Source organism: Coregonus lavaretus, assembly GCF_964263955.1.
Source record: "Coregonus lavaretus genome assembly, contig: HAP1_SCAFFOLD_646, whole genome shotgun sequence".
NCBI classification, from domain to species: Eukaryota; Metazoa; Chordata; class Actinopteri; order Salmoniformes; family Salmonidae; genus Coregonus; species Coregonus lavaretus.
This window is the reverse complement of record NW_028166774.1, coordinates 194,029-215,391: the sequence shown is the minus strand read 5'-3', so window position 1 is coordinate 215,391 and position 21,363 is coordinate 194,029. Positions and strand designations below refer to the sequence as shown.

General features: G+C 42.2%; 1 protein-coding gene across 1 annotated transcript in view; it reads right to left on the bottom strand.

The window, feature by feature from the left end:
* LOC311114319 (cadherin-related family member 2-like) overlaps positions 1 to 2,968 on the bottom strand; it is a gene marked incomplete at both ends in the record, with an annotated part of 52,921 nt that extends 49,953 nt beyond the window's left edge. Inside the window, 5 exons of the mRNA XM_084189582.1 lie at positions 862 to 951; positions 1,087 to 1,137; positions 1,485 to 1,636; positions 1,812 to 1,880; positions 2,920 to 2,968. Coding sequence (XP_084045708.1) covers positions 862 to 951; positions 1,087 to 1,137; positions 1,485 to 1,636; positions 1,812 to 1,880; positions 2,920 to 2,968 — 411 coding nt within the window. The remainder of the gene's footprint in view (positions 1 to 861; positions 952 to 1,086; positions 1,138 to 1,484; positions 1,637 to 1,811; positions 1,881 to 2,919) is intronic.
* Positions 2,969 to 21,363: the final 18,395 nt, after the last annotated feature.

Here is a 21,363-nt window from a genome sequence, read left to right as displayed (position 1 = left end):
GAGCTAAGCACAGGCAAAATCCTGGAGGAAAACCTCGTTCAGTCTGCTTTCCAACAGACACTGGGAGACACATTTACCTTTCAACAGGACAATAACCTAAAACACAAGGCCAAATATACACTGGAATTGCTTACCACGGCGACATTGAATGTTCCTGAGTTATAGGTTTGACTTAAATTGGCTTGAAAATCTATGGCAAGACTTGAAAATGTCTGTCTAGCAATGATCAACAACTTTCTTGACAGAGCTTGAAGAATATTTAAAAGAACAATGTGCAAATATTGTACAATCCAGGTGTGCAAAGCTCTTAGAGACTTAACCAGAAAGACTCACAGCTGTAATCGCTGCCAAAGGGGATTCTAACATGTATTAACTCAGGCGTGTGAATACTTGTGTAAATGAGATATTTCTGTATTTAATTTTCAATACATTTGCAAAAATGTCTAAAAACATGTTTTCACTTTGTCATTATGGTTTATTGTGTGTAGATGGGTGTGAGAATAAAATCTATTGAATCCATTTTAAATTCAGGCTGTAACACAACAAAATATGGAACAAGTCAAGGGATATGAATAGTTTCTGAAGGCGCTGTAAATAATAAATATATTTCAAAAACGTTATTCAAACGTTATTCAAGTATAAAAGTTTCCATATATTTCCCAAATTACCTGATACCAACATTTCAGATAATTCAGGTAACTTTGGTAAATTACCGGGAATTTTGAAACCCTAGTCAATTGAGATGATTTCACAGGCTCATAAAGTTGCCCACAATTTCTTAGTTACGGCTGGAAATTAATTGAACTTGCCATATAAATGTAACTCTTAATAAAGGAATGTAAAATTAGTAATTGTACTTACTTCTTGGACATTTTCGTTGTAAGGTGCATTTTCAAATATGGGTCGGTTATCATTCGCATCTGTTATGATTATCTGAATGTCTTTGTTAACCTAAAAAGGATGACATGATATATTGTGCAAGACATTGTTACAAGACATGTATCAATCTGTTTAAAAACAATAAAATATATGAAGAGAAATATAGTAAAACCTTTTTTTAAGTTAGAGGCTTTATTGTGAACTTACTGTATAATCAGCGTCAGAAACCACAACGCCGATAGAGAATACACCCTTGTCCTAAACAAATATAAGCTAATCAATTAGAGATTCAGGTCAGGCAATATAAAGGCTAAAAATACTTAAATGGCTGAAATAATACTTAAACACTGAAATGCTTGAAACAATACTGAAATACTAAAATGGCTGAAAAAATTCTGAAATACTAAAATGGCTGAAATAATACTGAAATACTAAAATGGCTGATAATACTAAAATGGCTGAAATAATACAGAAATACTAAAATGGCTGACAATACTAAAATGGCTGAAATAATACTGAAATACTAAAATGGCTTAAACCAATACTGAAATGATAAAATGGATGAAACAATACGGAAAATACTGAAATGGGAGTCCGGGACCTACCTCATCATCTCTCTCCAAGGGGTTCCGGACGGTTACCGTCCCTGTGTTTGGGTCGACTCTAAAGTAGCTTGCTTTCGGCCCGGTAATCATGTACGTAAGTGGATTAGGAACCGGATCAGGATCATACGTTTCTATTTGAAAGGCAAACTCGTCTGAAGGCAGAGGGTGTTGGGTTGACAAAATGTGAGTCAAAAACCAGTATGTGGCAAAGAGCATGCATGAATTGACATATTATTTTGTTATAGAAACCTTTCATATTTCACTTTAATTCATGCCCAGTTCAATGATAAATGCATTTCTTTACTAAGGAGTACAATAAACACATACTTGTCGGAGTGTCTTCCTTTACTTGGGCATAATCTGTTGTAATGCTCGGGGTTTGGTTTCGGCTTTGAGCTGGAGAAAAAGCAGAGGTAGTTTAAAATGAGGAGTAATCATATTTAACGTGTAAGTCCAAGCAAAATGGGTCCTACTTTACAATAATATTGATAACATTTTACATTGAGTTTAAACTTCCTCACTGTATCTGTGAAATTGCCCTTAAACATGCAGTATCAATGTATGAATAGAAATCACATTATTAGACGAAAAGTTAATGCGGTTCAATAGCCAGTGCAACAGGATTCCTGGGTTGCGTCGCGAATGGCACCCTATCCCCTATATAGTGTACTACTTTTGACCAGGGCTCGTATTCCCTGTGGGTCAAAATAAATGCTCTACTTAGGGAATAAGGTGCCATTTGGGATGCAGAGAGGATGTGTTTAGAGACCCAGGTAGGTACTCACCTCCAGCGAGAGGATGTGTTTAGAGACCCAGGTAGGTACTCACCTCCAGCGAGAGGATGTGTTTAGAGACCCAGGTAGGTACTCACCTCCAGCGAGAGGATGTGTTTAGAGACCCAGGTAGGTACTCACCTCCAGCGAGAGGATGTGTTTAGAGACCCAGGTAGGTACTCACCTCCAGCGAGAGGATGTGTTTAGAGACCCAGGTAGGTACTCACCTCCAGCGAGAGGATGTGTTTAGAGACCCAGGTAGGTACTCACCTCCAGCGAAGAGGATGTGTTTAGAGACCCAGGTAGGTACTAACCTCCAGCGAAGAGGATGTGTTTAGAGACCCAGGTAGGTACTCACCTCCAGCGAGAGGATGTGTTTAGAGACCCAGGTAGGTACTCACCTCCAGCGAGAGGATGTGTTTAGAGACCCAGGTAGGTACTCACCTCCAGCGAGAGGATGTGTTTAGAGACCCAGGTAGGTACTCACCTCCAGCGAGAGGATGTGTTTAGAGACCCAGGTAGGTACTCACCTCCAGCGAAGAGGATGTGTTTAGAGACCCAGGTAGGTACTAACCTCCAGCGAAGAGGATGTGTTTAGAGACCCAGGTAGGTACTCACCTCCAGCGAAGAGGATGTGTTTAGAGACCCAGGTAGGTACTCACCTCCAGCGAAGAGGCTCACAAGACACAGCAGCACCAGACAGCCCTCCATCCTCCGCAGGCCTGCTAACTACAGACTACACACAAAACACCATAGAATGACATATCAGAACACAAAACACCATAGAATGACATATCAGAACACAAATCACCATAGAATGACATATCAGAACACAAAACACCATAGAATGACATATCAGAACACAAATCACCATAGAATGACATATCAGAACACAAAACACCATAGAATGACATATCAGAACACAAATCACCATAGAATGACATATCAGAACACAAATCACCATAGAATGACATATCAGAACACAAATCACCATAGAATGACATATCAGAACACAAAACACCATAGAATGACATATCAGAACACAAAACACCATAGAATGACATATCAGAACACAAATCACCATAGAATGACATATCAGAACACAAATCACCATAGAATGACACATCAGAACACAAATCACCATATAATTATATATTAGAACACAAATCACCATAGAATTATATATTCGAACCCAAAACACCATAGAATGACATATTATATATCAAAACACCATAGAATAATACAGTATATTACAACTCAAAACAACATAGAACTACATATTGTAACTCTAAACACCATAGAATGACATGTTAGAACTCAAGGGGAGCTGTACTACAATGGCCTGTTAAACAACATATTTCACTGCACTTATCTGGTGTATGTGACAAAACTTTTTCAAGTTGAACAATTATTTTTCTTGTCATTATAAGAACTCAAAACCCCATAGAATTACATTTTAGAACTGAAAACACCTTCTCAGTCAATCAGATAGGTACGGTGCATTCGGAAAATATTCAGACCCCTTCCCTTTTTCCACATTTTGTTACGTTACATTTTTGCAAATGTATATAAAAAAAGAAAAGAAAAAAAAGAAGACATTTCAGACCATTTGCTATGAGACTCGAAATTGAGCTCAGGTGCATCCGGTTTCCATTGGTGAGATGTTTCTACAACTTGATTGGAGTCCACCTGTGGTAAATTCAATTGAATGGTCATGATTTGGAAAGGCACACGTCGAAGGAATTGTCCGTAGAGCTCTGAGACAGGATTGTGTCGAGGCACAGATCTGGGGAAGGCTACCAAAAAATGTCTGCAGCATTGAAGGTCCCCAAGAAAACAGTGGCCTCCATCATTCTTAAATGGAAGAAGTTTGGAACCACCAAGACTCTTCCTAGAGCTGGCCGCCCGGCCAAACTGAGCAATCTGGGGAGAAGGGTCTTGGTCAGGGAGGTGACCAAGAACCAGAAGGTCACTCTGACAGAGCTCTAGAGTTCCTCTGTGGAGATGGGAGAAACTTCCAGAAGGACAACCATCTCTGCAGCACTCCACCAATCAGGCCTTTATGGTAGAAGGCACACGACAGCCCGCTACTCTTCAATGCCATTGGGAGAATCTCCAGAACATATTCCAGTCTGTGCTAGCAAAACAGTCCTGTAGCTTAGCATCTACGTCATCTGACCACTTTTTTATTGACCGAGTCACTGGTGCTTCCTGCTTTAGTTTTTGCTTGTAAGCAGGAATCAGGAGGATAGAATTATGGTCAGATTTGCTAAATGGAGGGCGAGGAAGAGCTTTGTACGTGTCTCTGTGTGTGGCGTGAAGGTGGTCTAGAGTTTGTTTCCCTCTAGTTACACATTTAACATGCTGGTAGAAATGAGGTCAAACGGATTTAAGATTCCCTGCATTAAAGTCCCCGGCCACTAGGAGCGCCCCCTCTGGATGAGCGTTTTCCTGTTTGCTTATGGCCTTATACAGCTCATTGAGTGCGGTCTTAGTGCCAGTATTGGTTTGTGGTGGTAAATAGACAGCTATGAAAAATATAGATGAAAACTCTCTTGGTAAATAGTGTGGTCTACAGCTTATCATGAGATACTCTACCTCAGGCGAGCAAAACCTCGAGACTTCCTTAGTATTAGATTTCGTGCACCAGCTGTTGTTTACAAATATACACAGACCGCCACTCCTTGTCTTACCGGAGTCAGCCGTTCTATCCTGCCGATGTAGCGTATATTTCCCGCCAGCTGTATGTTATCCATGTCGTCGTTCAGCCACGACTCGGTGAAACATAAGATATTACAGTTTTTCATGTCCCGTTGGTCGGATATCCGTGATCGTAGGTCGTCTATTTTGTTATCCAATGATTGTACGTTGGTTAATAGGACTGATGGTAGAGGCAGTTTACCCGTTCGCCGTCGGATCCTTACAAGGCACCCCGACCTACGTCCCTAATATCTCAGTCTCTTTCTCCTGCGAATGACGGGTATTTGGGCCTTGTCGGTTCTCTGAAGTAAATCCTTCGTACCCGTCTCATTAAAGAAAAAATCTTCGTCCAGTCCTGATCGCTGTTCTGATATCCAGAGGCTCTTTTCGGTCATAAGAGACAGTGGCAGAAACATTATGTACAAAATAAGTTACAAATAACACACAAAAACACACACAATAGCACAATTGGTTAGGAGCCTGTAAAACGGCAGCCATCTTCTCCGATGCCATTATGTAGTAACCAAAAAAGTGTTAAACAAATCAAAATATATTTGAGATTTGAGATTCTTCAAAGTAGCCACCCTTTGCCTTGATGACAGCTTTGCACACTCTTGGCATTCGCTCAACCAGCATCATGAGGTAAAATATATTTTGATTTGTTTAACAATTTTTTTGGTTACTACATGACTCCATTTGTGTTATTTCTTAGTTTTGATGTCTTCACTATTATTCCACAATGTAGATAATAGTTTTAAAAAATAAAGAAAAACCCTGGAATGAGTAGGTGTGTCCAAACTTTTGACAGGTACTGTAGATCAAAGTTCCTAAAACAACTAGGTGTTGCCTATAGCGTACGGACAGCCAAGAGGTGAGGAGTCTAGTTAACCAGAAGACCATACTATCAGCATCAGATGAACTACAAACAAACCTTGTTTCTCTCAAAAGAGTTTTAAATGTTTTGAATATTATCCTAGTGAAAAAATCAACAGCAGCAAGTTCAGACAACACCCAATCCACAGCAGGCATGAAGAACTCCACTCTTTCTCTCCGTCTCTTTTTCTAAACAGGGAAAGCGTCTATCCTCCCCCCTCCTCCCTCCCTCCCCCCTCCCTCCTCCCTCCCTCCCCCCTTACATGTACTGGGTCACTCACCGGTGTACGAGCGATGACATATCAAATAACAGCGAAGCAGGACCTACTGAAACCCTCTGTTGTCCCATGAGGAGCCTCCTTCCTCCCTCCCTCCCCTCTGTTCTCCCTCCCAGCAGGATCCACTGAAACCCTCTGTTGTCCTGTGAGGAGCCTCCCCACTGGGCAAAAACTGGTTGGATGAACGTTGTTTCCACGTCATTTCAACAAAAACATGTAATGTGATGACATTCAATCAATGAGGAATACTGATTTGGATTTGGAAAAAAGTCATCAAGGAATTTCATAATTTTTTTCACCCAACTTTGAACTTAAATTCAATGACATTGTGATTTTTTTGTTGCTGATTTCACGTTGAATTCACGTTAGTTGACAACTCAACAAAATGTTAATCAAAACTGGACGTTGAACTGACGTCTGTGCCCAGTGGGTCCTTCCTTTCTCCCTCCCATTGTCATGGAATGATCACCTCGACCGGCTGAACATCCACATGACCGTGATGCTACCAAGACTGGGTCGGGGCGGAGGTGGAGAGACATTCCACTGTACCGTAATTCCGGTGTGGCACTGTAATTGGCAGTGACTAGTGACTCTGTCTGCATCCCAAATGGCACCCTATTCCCTACGGGTCTTGGTCAAAAGTAGTGCACTATATATGGAAAAGGGTGCCATTTGGGACGCAACTAGCCTCTGGGCCAGCGAGAGACCCATCCTACTGTAGGGTACTAATGAGCACGTTTCAATAAGCACCCCCCCCCCCCACCGGCTGCTCTGCTCCATCACCATGAGCTGGAGTGGACACACAAAGGATTACCGTCGCCCCACTGTCCCCTTGCTTCATTACACCAGATCTGCCTCAAAACAGAAGCAGGGCTGTATTCTAGTGCGCTCCCACTGCAACAGAAAACAACAAAGCGACAATGCCAAAGATGTCTTCCGGCCCTGCAGTTCAGAATTAGGGGAAAAATGAAGTCTGAAAGTTGGACAGATTTAGGGTTGATCTGTAAATCTAGACGACACTCACACCATCAACTGTATTTTTTCACTCAGGCTGTGTCCTAAATGGAAGACTATTACCTATTCACAGTGACGTAATCTCAGTAGAGTACAACTGTCCATTTTTACATTTTAGCAGACACTCTTATCCAGCGCGATTTACAGGAGCAATTAGGGTTAAGTGCCTTGCTCAAGGGCACATCAACAGATTTTTCACCTAGTCGGCTCTGGGATTAGAACCAGCGGCCTTTCGGTTACTGGCACAACGCTCTTAACCACTAAGCTACCTGCCACCCCATACGCCTGTATTTGTTTCTTAAAAACCGTCAGGAGTAGAGGTCTTCACGGATCCACCTGTACCCGAATATACCCGAGTCCCCAGGTACGGATCCAGAATTCTAAATAATGTCACTGGTCTTGGTCGGATCTGTTATGTATTTAATGGGTCTCGGATATGTGTAATTTTAACCGACTTGTCCGGAAGGGCCCGTACAGATCCGAACGCTGCAGTAGAGAGAGAGAGAGAGAGAGAGAGAGACAGAGACAGAGACAGAGACAGAGAGAGAGACAGAGACAGAGACAGAGACAGAGACAGAGAGAGAGAGATTTGATAATTTATGCTGCTGCTCTTATTTTGGATTGTGGCGCGTGTAGCTTGTTGTTGGCCAATCATAAGTCATCGAAGCGGCAATAGGCTACAGTCATAGAGCCTCCGTGTGTGACAAAATGTAGGCGATATCTAATCAATGGAAGATGGAATTAAAATGACAGAATTAAAAGTTAAAGGAGAAGGGTAGGCTACAATGACTATGAGCCAACAGGTAGGCTGCTACTTGATATTCTGAATGGAGTTGTTGTGTGTAACTGTAGGATGAGAAAGCGCATGCTGCCTCAGTTAGCATAGCTAGCTAACTCCAATACATTTTAATAGAAAGTTAGCAAAAAATTGGTAAGATCTTGCTACCATGGAAAGGAAAATACCTGTCTATTTGTGGAAAAATCACCCTGATTAACTCTTTAGTCATATTCCAGTTTACCTATTTGCTTATGGTCTTGCCAACACCTAGCGACTTGTTTTTTAAATTATATGAGCAAAAAATATTCCATTTTATTTGGAATGGCAAGCCAGACTACATTAAAAGGGCCTATTTATATAATGAATATGAATTCGGAGGGCAGAAATTATTAAATATTAAAGCATTAGACCTCTCACTAAAGGCGTCAGTCATACAAAAGTTATACTTAAATCCGAACTGGTTCTCTAGCAAATTAGTAAGAATGTCTCACCCCATGTTCAAGAATGGCCTTTCTCCCTTTATTTAGATTACAACCGTTCACTTTCAGTTATTTGAAAATGAAATCAGCTCCAAAATATCGCTATTTTGAAAAAAAGCCATAGAAAGTTGGTTGCAATTTCAGTTTAATCCACCAGAAAAAAAACACAACAAATAATACAACAAATATTGTGGTTAAACTCAAATATACTCATCGATTTAAAAAAACATTATTTTTAAATAATATTTAATAATAATTTTAAACAAATCAAAATATATGTTATATTTGAGATTCTTCAAATAGCCACCCTTGATGACAGATTGTCTGTGATCCGCTGCAGGCTGCGGTCGTGTTGGTTCAGCATGGCTCCCTGTGTTCCCAAGGCGCTCCGATACTGTGCTGCCTCCGCTGGGTCCATAATGGCTCTGTTTTCTGTAAGGGTTGGTGCGAGGTGTCACCCAGGTGCGGTGCAGGTTAGACAGTAGGCAGAGATGGTGAAACAAGGAACATTACTGATGGGCCCGAAGCCAGGATACAAAATAATGGACTTTACATGAAAAAGAAAGGCGGAGCAAAATACGACTTCAAAAAACAGGCAAAATACGAAAATACTAACTATGACTGAAATAATAAATAAACAGGGAGAACACTTCTCACGTACCTGTCCACACGTCACGCGATCAGACACTGATTAGTACTGCATGGCATAGTGAAACTAGCAGAGAAAACTGAGCAAGGGAACACAGGGAAGTGAGGGCATAAATACACAGGTGAATCAGATAGACACAGGTGACACCAATAGGAAGATGATTAGTCCCGACTGTGAGCGAGGAGGTGTCTAAGGTTGTCGGAGGATGACACCTAGTGGGTCGCTCCGGAACTGCGACCCCATCCTGTAGGCTAAGTTCTTGTGGTCAGTCCATACGACATTGTCGGTGTGTTGGTTCAGCATGGCTCCCTGTGTTGCCAATGCGCTCCGATACTGTGCTGCCTCCGCTGGGTCCATATTTACATTTTAGTCATTTAGCAGACGCTCTTATCCAGAGCGACTTACTGTTAGTGAGTGCATACATTTTCATACTTTTTCATACTGGCCCCCCGTGGGAATTGAACCCACAACTCTGGCGTTGCAAATGCCATGCTCTACCAACTGAGCTACACGGGACCTATTGGCTCAGTTTTCTGTAAGGGTTGGTGTGAGGTGTGACCCAGGTGCGGTTCAGGTTAGACAGTAGACGGAGATGGTACTTTAACTATTTGCACATTGTTACAACACTGTGTATAGACATAATATTACATTTGAAATGTCTTTATTCTTTTGGAACTTCTGAGTGTAATATTTACTGTTAATATGTATTGTTTATATCACTTTTGTTTACTATCTACTTCACTTGCTTTGGCAATGTTAACATACGTTTCCCATGCCAATAAAGCCCTTAAATTGGAAATTGAAATTGAGAGAGAAATGCTGATATGACATCAGTGCTGAGCTATTGGGCTACCGAGTGGCGCAGTGGTCTAAGGCACTGCATCTCAGTGCTTGAGGCGTCACTACAGACCGGCTGTATCACAACTGGCTGTGATTTGGAGTCCCATAGGGCGGCGCACAATTGGCCCAGCGTCGTCCGGGTTCGGCCGGTGTAGGCCGTCATTGTAAATAATAATTTGTTCTTAACTGACTTGCCTAGTTAATTAAAGGTAAAATAAAATAAGGAATGTGTCTCACAGGGTGGGATCTTAGATGGGCGTAGGAAAGGGAACAACTGAGGGTGTATCACTTCTGTAGTTAGCTGCTGTACATGACAGATCCATAGCCAATTCCCAGTTTGTTTAATAAGAGTCAGCATTGTGGCGTTACATGTAGACTGAACTAAACATCATATTTAGCTGACTTTAAACATTTCCAGGGAATAACTATTGTCATGGCTACAATATGATCCATATACTGTATTTGTATTTACCTAAAGACAATATACATGTAAATGTAACCAACTATTTGGGTTGTAAAAAGCATTGTTGACTAACCTATTCATTCTATATATAGCCTTCAGTTATAACTATGGAATAAAAGGCTTTAGATCATGGGCCTATCTTTTCATGGTCATGTGCCCTCTCGTCTTGGCCAAGTCTCTCTTGTAAAATAGGTATTCTGAACTCAATGGGACTTCCTGGATAAATATATATCAAATAAATAATAAAATAATAAGACTTTTACGAATAAGACATATTTCACCTCATCTCACACACGTCCTTATTGAGAGAAGCGTATGAAAGACAAAGTTAATACCTGCTTTTCCACTAGAGGGAGGCAGAAGTCAAAAGCACACGCTGTGTTGCAAACCAGGGGACGAACCCTGAATCTCCTGTGTGCCACCTGACTGTGTTTGCCCCATGAGCTAAAGCCTGGGCATTAGTTTGGGAAGCCAACATAAATCTTCATGTCTCCCGAGTGGCGCAGTGGTCTAAGACACTGCATCGCAGTGCTAGCTGTGACACTAGAGATCCTGGTTCGAATCCAGGCTCTGCCGTAGCCGGCCGCGACCGGGAGACCCATGGGGTGGCGCACAATCGGTCCAGCGTCGTCCAGGGTAGGGGAGGGAATGGCCGGCAGGGATGTAGCTCAGTTGGGTTCGATTCCAGTAAAAAAAATATATATTATGCTCTTATCCATCTCTGGATAAGAGCGTCTGCTAAATGACTCAAATGTAAATGTGACTCCTGAGTGGCGCAGTGGTCTAAGGCACTGCATCGCAGTGCTAACTGTGCCACTAGAGATCCTGGTTCGAATCCAGGCTCTGTCGCAGCAGGCCGCGACCGGGAGACTCATGGGCGGCGCACAATTGGCCCAGCGTCGTCCAGGGTAGGGGAGGGAATGGCCGGCAGGGATGTAGCTCAGCTGATAGAGCATGGCGTTTGCAACGCCAGGGTTGTGGGTTCGATTCCCAGGGGGGGCCAGTATAAAAAAATAAAAAATAAAAGAAAATATTCACTAACTGTAAGTCGCTCTGGATAAGAGCGTCTGCTAAATGACTAAAATGTAAATGTAAATGTCTCAGAGAAGGCTAAGTGTGGTTCCTAATCCCAACCACCTCCGTTGGGTGTAGTGGAATATTATAGAGGTTTTCTACAACATTCTCGGACGGATAATAATGACTTTAGTGCGTACATGATGTTGCATTGATACAAACTAAAACAAAGGAGCATATAAAGTCAATAATCCCTTAGAATATAAAAGGCCATTGACCTATTTACAGACAAGTGATCTTGAGAGCCAACACATGACATTGGGGATAATGCTGTCATTACGGTAAAGCAGTCAGCATGGGAGTGCGCTCTCTCAAACGCGTCCAAATGGGGGTAAAACGATTAGTGCCGAACCCAAAACAAGTGTCAAGGTGCTCTACCAGCCATTTACAATCAGCTGGGGTATATAACGATTACAGTGTGGCGGCGTTTAGTCAGAAATCCCGCGTAGGATGTTGGTTTCAGGCGTTTTGGAATACAAGGTGTAATGTTTGTACCTTTCTTTACGGTAGTGGTGAAATCCACGGAATGTTCCACATTGGAACCGCTGACGACAATGCCGCACCGAATATATCAACGAGATGTGAAGGATTACAAGGAGAAATATAATTAAATCAAATGCTTACTAATTAACAATCAGGTAACGATGTGGGACTATATTTATCAAGTTGTCTCGACAGTTTGCATGGGTTTTCTGTGCCTGTTTGCGTGCTAGCTAGTTGGGTTGCATGTTTTCCAGAGGCTGTGTTGGGCTTCGCTGTGTGTCTTTCCCCCCCATCCTGCCTTGAACCCCTCCTTGTTTTGTGTCTCGCTAGGAGAGAGTCATCTTGACATTCCGCACAGGGTGCATAGGAAACGCTCTCAAGCCTTGCGCTATCTCCCATTTTACGAACCGGTGTTATGTCTAGTGAAAAATGATTCAGAACATCCCAATAAGAATGCATTGGTCTCCTTCCCCCTTATAGTAATATTCCCGTCTGCAACATTGCAGTGTTTTTCTCTGCAGTGAAGCAATCGGACAGCCAGGCCTGACGTGCAGATGCTCAGACATAAGACATTATGTAATGTTTCTGGGAAAAAATATATGTATGCTGGATCAATAGACTTTTAAAGACACTATTTCTTTCTTTGGTCTAGGCAATTCGCACTGTCGCTCCCGTAACAGGGCCACTTCACTTTATTCCACAGATAACGATCCTGTGCAAGGACTTCCATCGTGAGTACCTTTACATGCACAGTAATGATTCGACTTCGAAGTGATTATGGCAGTAGGCAGATTGTGTAATAATCATGTAAACACCTTACTCTGTTTATATTAATCTTAATCGAAGTAAAACATATCCCGATTAAAACACCAGATTTTCTGAGCAATCTTTCGAATTATTAGGACACGTGAACACCCTAAATTGTAAACCTACACGAAACTCAGCCCTTATTTTAAGTGTTTCTAAAATTCCCTATGGGGAAAAATGAATGGTGGAAAAACGATTGGAACCATTTCCCAATTTGACCCCAAGTTTTATGGGTGTTATGACACCTCCACTGTGTGGCTCTCTGCAGTCCGAGTAAAGTGCTCTACCAATTACATTTACATTTACATTTTAGTCATTTAGCAGACGCTCTTATCCAGAGCGACTTACAGGAGCAATTAGGGTTAAGTGCCTTGCTCAAGGGCACATTTACGTCATTTAGCAGACGCTCTTATCCAGAGCGACTCACCAATTGGTGCGTTCACCCTATAGCCAGTGGGATAACCACTTTACAATTTTGGGGGGGGGTAGAGGACCGCAGATGTGTCCATGTAAACAGGATTATTAGGGAAATCGTTCTTGCAAAGCATGTAAACGTTTTAATTGAATTATTATATTAATCTGACTATCCACAAAGATCTCATTATTGTGTGCATGTAACCGTACTCACTGACTTTTTTACACACTTTTTACATACCCGCATCCATAACAACAAATCGTGTTATAACAAATCGTTGCCCCTCGCCTGACAATTAGGCACTAATTTGGCCTTTCAGAGTTGCAACTGTGGAGTATGTGTTACGTAATTGGCTAAGAGGCCGGAGTCCTCTGTTTGGCCACATGTAGATTACTATCACCTATGAGGAAACCACAGACTAGGCTACACATAGCCTACAGTGTTATCTGCTGGATAGGATAAACAGGGTTTAGTGTTGTCTCATAGACCTAACTTGGTTAACGTAAATCACGTGACTCTCGAATTAGTATGATATGTTATGTTTGGTATGATTACATAAGATAGACGGTTACTTAAGGATAAAATAAAAGAAGGGTGAATGGGCGGGTGTATAACGCAAACGTCTAGCAACCCAAAGGTTGCGTGTTCGAATCTCATCACGGACAACTTGATCATTTTAGCTAATTAGCAACTTTGCAACTACTTATGTTAGCTAACCCTTCCCCTAACCTTAACCCTTTTAGCTAACCTTTCACTAACCCTAACCTTAACCCTTTTAGCTAACCCTTCACTAACCTTAACCCTTCACTAACCCTAACCCTTTTAGCTAACCCTTCACTAACCCTAACCTTAACCCTTTTAGCTAACCCTTCACTAACCCTAACCCTTTTAGCTAACCCTTCACTAACCTTAACCCTTCACTAACCCTAACCCTTTTAGCTAACCCTTCACTAACCCTAACCTTAACCCTTTTAGCTAACCCTTCACTCACCACCTTCCGGAGACACTTGAAACCCCACTTCTTTAAGGAATACCTGGGATAGGATAAAAGTAATCCTTCTACCCTCCCCCTTGGCTATATACACGGGGTACCAGTACTGAGTCCATGATAACTTGGCTATATACACGGGGTACCAGTACTGAGTCCATGATAACTTGGCTGTATACACGGGGTACCAGTACTGAGTCCATGATAACTTGGCTGTATACACGGGGTACCAGTACTGAGTCCATGATAACTTGGCTGTATACACGGGGTACCAGTACTGAGTCCATGATAACTAGGCTATATACACGGGGTACCAGTACTGAGTCCATGATAACTTGGCTATATACACGGGGTACCAGTACTGAGTCCATGATAACTTGGCTGTATACACGGGGTACCAGTACTGAGTCCATGATAACTTGGCTGTATACACGGGGTACCAGTACTGAGTCCATGATAACTTGGCTGTATACACGGGGTACCAGTATCGAGTTGATGTGCAGGGGTACGAGGTAATTGAGGTAGATATGTACATATAGGTAGGGATAAAGTGACTAGGCAACAGGATAGACAATAAACTGTAACGGTAGCAGAGAGAACAGTCTATGACGGGTGGCTGGAGTCTTTGACCATTTTAAGGTCCCTACTAACAGTTTCTCTACTGTTCATGATGGGAAATGACAGACTGGTTCTCTAAGGCTGCCTGGTTTTGAGGGATTGATGTAACTGGCTGAGATCCCATAGAGAGAGTTAGTAGCAGAAGGAACATGGAATGACTGAGGGGCAATCTGAGATTCAAACAACAAAACGGTCACCCCGCCTCTTGATTTGGTTAACAGCTGAGGGCTGTAGCCCCCCCTTTGTGTAGCTCAGTTGGTAGAGCATGGCGTTTTGCAATGCCAGGGTTGTGGGTTCGATTCCCACGGGGAGCCAGTGTGAAAACGTATGCACTCACTTAACTGTAAGTCACTCTGGATAAGAGCGTCTGCTAAATGACTAAAATGTAAAAATGGATGAGACTGGAGAAATTGAACTACTCTCATATTTATAGACAAGGACTGAACATCCATATCACTAACTTTAAAGTAAAAAAATTGATATACTAATCCCGGATTGCCCCTTTAACAAATGTGGTGAAAGTTGTCATCTGTCAGTAGAATTGTTGTCAGAAGCAGACTGTATGTGTATTTAATTCCCCCCCCCCATAAGGTTTAGGCTCCATCTGCCTTTTAGTGACTACTAGTTGTTTACACGTGAGACTATAAAATGTGGGACATGAAACAGCAGGCAGAGCAGCCGGCAGAGCAGCCGGCAGTTGCCCGTTTTTATCTTGGTTGGCTTCTGTCTGGGCAGAGGTGATAGACTGGAGCTATAGGCCTTGTAGGGATGTCTGATCTCTCTTAGCTACAGATTGTTACACCAGATCATGGGATTTAACCAAAGATTTTTGGTATCCATTACTGGGAGTTACAGGATAGGTACTGTTTGGTGTAAAATGTTTGACCAACCTTTGCTTGGCGTCGGCGATACTGTCTTCGTCCTCGATTCGTGGAAACAGGAATCTCTTATAATGTCTGTGTCCAGTTACAGGGGGTACGTTTGAATTTTTAAAATGCTCCATTATTAAAATAATTGTTTTTTTTTGCTCCATGAAGTAATTCAACAATGTGTACGCCACAATCTTGTCTATTTCAAGTCTTCTCTCAAGTCTAGATCTATCTGTGGTTGATTAGTTATGTGCAGCATCATAGCCTGATGTTACTAACTAGCAGGGGTGTGCTAACATGACTAACCTAGCGGGGTGTGCTAACATGACTAACCTAGCGGGGTGTGCTAACATGACTAACCTAGCGGGGTTGCTAACATGACTAACCTAGCGGGGTGTGCTCACATGACTATCCTAGCGGGGTTGCTAAAATGACTAACCTAGCGGGGTGTGCTAACATGACTAACCTAGCGGGGTGTGCTAACATGACTAACCTAGCGGGGTGTGCTAACATGACTAACCTAGCGGGGTTGCTAACATGACTAACCTAGCGGGGTGTGCTAACATGACTAACCTAGCGGGGTTGCTAACATGACTAACCTAGCGGGGTTGCTAACATGACTAACCTAGCGGGGTGTGCTAACATGACTAACCTAGCGGGGTTGCTAACATGACTAACCTAGCGGGGTTGCTAACATGACTAACCTAGCGGGGTGTGCTAACATGACTAACCTAGCCAGGGTTGTGGGTTCGTTTCCCACGGGGGACCAGTATGAAAAAAAAAATATATGCACTCACTAACTGTAAGTCACTCTGGATAAGAGCGTCTGCTAAATGACTAAAATGTAAATGTAACTAGTAGGGTGTGACAACATGACTAACTAGCAGGGTGTGACAATATGACTAATTAGCGGGGTGTGATAATATGACTAATTAGCGGGGTGTGATAATATGACTAATTTGTGGGGTGTGATAATATGACTAATTAACGGGGTGTGATAATATGACTAATTTGTGGGGTGTGATAATATGACTAATTAACGGGGTGTGATAATATGACTAATTTGTGGGGTGTGATAATATGACTAATTAACGGGGTGTGATAATATGACTAATTTGTGGGGTGTGATAATATGACTAATTAACGGGGTGTGATAATATGACTAATTTGTGGGGTGTGATAATATGACTAATTAGCGGGGTGTGATAACATGACTAATTTGTGGGGTGTGATAATATGACTAATTAACGGGGTGTGATAATATGACTAATTTGTGGGGTGTGATAATATGACTAATTTGTGGGGTGTGATAACATGACTAATTTGTGGGGTGTGATAATATGACTAATTAACGGGGTGTGATAATATGACTAATTAACGGGGTGTGATAATATGACTAATTTGTGGGGTGTGATAATATGACTAATTAGCGGGGTGTGATAACATGACTAATTTGTGGGGTGTTATAATATGACTAATTAACGGGGTGTGATAACATGACTAATTTGTGGGGTGTGATAATATGACTAATTAGCGGGGTGTGATAACATGACTAATTTGTGGGGTGTGATAATATGACTAATTAGCGGGGTGTGATAATATGACTAATTAGCGGGGTGTGATACCATGACTAATTAGCGGGGCGTGATACCATGACTAATTAGCAGGGTGTGATAATATGACTAATTAGCGTGGTGTGATAATATGACTAATTAGCGGGGTGTGATAATATGACTAATTTGTGGGGTGTGATAACATGACTAATTAGCGGGGTGTGATAGCATGACTAATTAGCGGGGTGTGATACCATGACTAATTAGCGGGGTGTGATACCATGACTAATTAGCGGGGTGTGATACCATGACTAATTAGCGAGGTGTGATAATATGACTAATTTGTGGGGTGTGATAATATGACTAATTAGCGGGGTGTGATAACATGACTAATTAGCGGGGTGTGATACCATGACTAATTAGCGGGGTGTGATACCATGACTAATTAGCGGGGTGTGATACCATGACTAATTAACGGGGTGTGATAACATGACTAATTAGCGGGGTGTGATACCATGACTAATTAGCGGGGTGTGATAACATGACTAATTAGCGGGGTGTGATACCATGACTAATTAGCGGGGTGTGATAACATGACTAATTAGCGGGGTGTGATACCATGACTAATTAGCGGGGTGTGATACCATGACTAATTAGCGGGGTGTGATACCATGACTAATTAGCGGGGTGTGCTAACATGACTAATTAGCGGGTGTGATACCATGACTAATTAGCGGGGTGTGATAATATGACTAATTAGCGGGGTGTGATAACATGACTAATTAGCGGGGTGTGATAACATGACTAATTAGCGGGGTGTGATACCATGACTAATTAGCGGGGTGTGATACCATGACTAATTAGCGGGGTGTGATACCATGACTAATCAGCGAGGTGTGATAATATGACTAATTTGTGGGGTGTGATAATATGACTAATTAGCGGGGTGTGATAACATGACTAATTAGCGGGGTGTGATACCATGACTAATTAGCGGGGTGTGATACCATGACTAATTAGCGGGGTGTGATACCATGACTAATTAGCGGGGTGTGATACCATGACTAATTAGCGGGGTGTGATACCATGACTAATTAGCGGGGTGTGATACCATGACTAATTAGCGGGACGTGATACCATGACTAATTAGCGGGGTGTGATAACATGACTAATTAGCGGGGCGTGATACCATGACTAATTAGCGGGGCGTGATAACATGACTAATTAGCGGGGTGTGATACCATGACTAATTAGCGGGGCGTGATACCATGACTAATTAGCGGGGTGTGATACCATGACTAATTAGCGGGGTGTGATACCATGACTAATTAGCGGGGTGTGATACCATGACTAATTAACGGGGTGTGATACCATGACTAATTAGGGGTGTGTGATACCATGACTAATTAGCGGGGTGTGATACCATGGCTAATTAGCGGGGTGTGATACCATGACTAATTAGCGGGGTGTGATAACATGACTAATTAGCGGGGTGTGATAACATGACTAATTAGCGGGTGTGATACCATGACTAATTAGCGGGGCGTGATACCATGACTAATTAGCGGGTGTGATACCATGACTAATTAGCGGGTGTGATACCATGACTAATTAGCGGGGTGTGATACCATGACTAATTAGCGGGGTGTGATACCATGACTAATTAGTGGGGTGTGATACCATGACTAATTAGCGGGGTGTGATACCATAACTAATTAGCGGGGTGTGATACCATGACTAATTAGCGGGGTGTGATACCATGACTAATTAGCGGGGCGTGATACCATGACTAATTAGCGGGTGTGATACCATGACTAATTAGCGGGGCGTGATACCATGACTAATTAGCGGGGCGTGATACCATGACTAATTAGCGTGTGTGATAACATGACTAATTAGCGGGGTGTGATAACATGACTAATTAGCGGGGTGTGATACCATGACTAATTAGCGGGGTGTGATAACATGACTAATTAGCGGGTTGTGATACCAAGACTAATTAGCGGGGTGCGATACCATGACTAATTAGCGGGGTGTGATACCATGGCTAATTAGCGGGGTGTGATAACATGACTAATTAGCGGGGTGCGATAACATGACTAATTAGCGGGGTGTGATACCATGACTAATTAGCGGGGTGTGATACCATGACTAATTAGCGGGGTGTGATACCATGACTAATTAGCGGGGTGTGATAACATGACTAATTAGCGGGGTGTGATACCATGACTAATTAGCGGGGTGTGATAACATGACTAATTAGCAGGTTGTGATACCATGACTAATTAGCGGGGTGTGATACCATGACTAATTAGCGGGGTGTGATAACATGACTAATTAGCGGTGTGTGATACTATGACTAATTAGCGGGGTGTGATACCATGACTAATTAGCGGGGTGTGATAACATGACTAATTAGCGGGGTGTGATACCATGACTAATTAGCGGGGTGTGATAACATGACTAATTAGCGGGTTGTGATACCATGACTAATTAGCGGGGTGTGATACCATGACTAATTAGCGGGGTGTGATACCATGACTAATTAGCGGGGTGTGATAACATGACTAATTAGCGGGGTGTGATAACATGACTAATTAGCGGGGTGTGATACCATGACTAATTAGCGGGGTGTGATAACATGACTAATTAGCGGGGTGTGATAACATGACTAATTAGCGGGTGTGATACCATGACTAATTAGCGGGGCGTGATACCATGACTAGTAGGCGGTGCTAACATGACTAACTTGTAGGGTGTGCTAAAATGACTAACATGGGAAGGGGGGGTTTGCCCGCGCTGCAGACGGCTATATTGGTCCGACTATTAAATGCCCACAGCACTACTTTTTCAAAAATATACATATTTTAATTGTGATTTTTCAGGGGGTGTTGCAGTACCTACTTCCCGCTGCTATGGGAACATGTTACCTCAAGACTATTGAGTGGTATTCATTAGGCACCAAATGGAATAAAACTGACTGTTGGTCCCACGTTTCATGAGCTGAAATAAAAGATCCCAGAAATGTTTCCATACGCACAAAAAGCGGATTTCTCTCAAATGTTGTGCACAAATTTGTTTACATCCCTGTTAAGTGAGCATTTCTCCTTTGCCAAGATAATCCATACACCTGACAGGTTTGGTATATCAAGAATCTGATTAAACAGCGTGATCATTACACAGGTGTACCTTGTGCTGGGGACAATAAAAGGCCACTCTAAAATGTGCAGTTTTGTCACACAACACAATGCCACAGATGTCTCAAGTTTTGAGGGCGAGTGCAATTGGCATGCTGACTGCAAGAATGTCCACCAGAGCTGTTGCCAGATAATTTAATGTTAATTTCTCTACCTTAAGCCGCCTCCAACATCGTTTTAGAGAATTTGGCAGTACGTCCAACCTGCCTCACAACCGCAGACCATGTGTATGGCGTTGTGTGGGCGAGCGGTTTGCTGATGTCAATGTTGTGAACAGAGTGCCCCATAGTGGCGGTGGGGTTATGGTATGGGCAGGCATAAGCTACAGACAACGAACACAATTGCATTTTATCGATGGCAATTTGAATGCACAAAAATACTGTGACGAGATCCTGAGGCCCATTTTTTTTAGAGGTATCTGTGACCAACAGATGCATATCAGTATTCCCAGTCATGTTAAATCCATAGATTAGGGTCTAATTTATTTATTTCAATTGACTGATTTCCTCATATGAACTGTAACTCAGTTTAATCAATGACATTTTTGCATGTTGCATTTTATATTTTTGTTAAGTATATTTTATATTTGTTTTGGTGAACCAATGAAATCAATATACTTTGTAATCACTAAAATCAAATAGAAACTGTAGAAATGAGAATCGACCTACATTCATTGTTTGTTGACTGTGACCAGCTTGCTAATAATCACTGAAATGAAAGCTAGACAGTCAGGGAGCATCGAAAATTACAAAAACAATGGATATAGGACTATTTTTTTCCACATTTTGACAGCAATATAACCAATTTTCAGTGCAGCCATCCAGACCTCTATGAAGACCGAATGCGGCCCCCGGGGCAAAATGAGTTCGACACCCCTGGTCTAATCCTTCTGACAAGCTGTACTTGGTTAAGTTATTTGATCTGTTGAGCATCAAAGCTGTAAATCTGCCAGGCCTGTGTGGTTTCTTGATTTGTAGGTATTTGTGATCAAGGATTCACATCCCCTCAGGATGTGGATAGTTTATTTG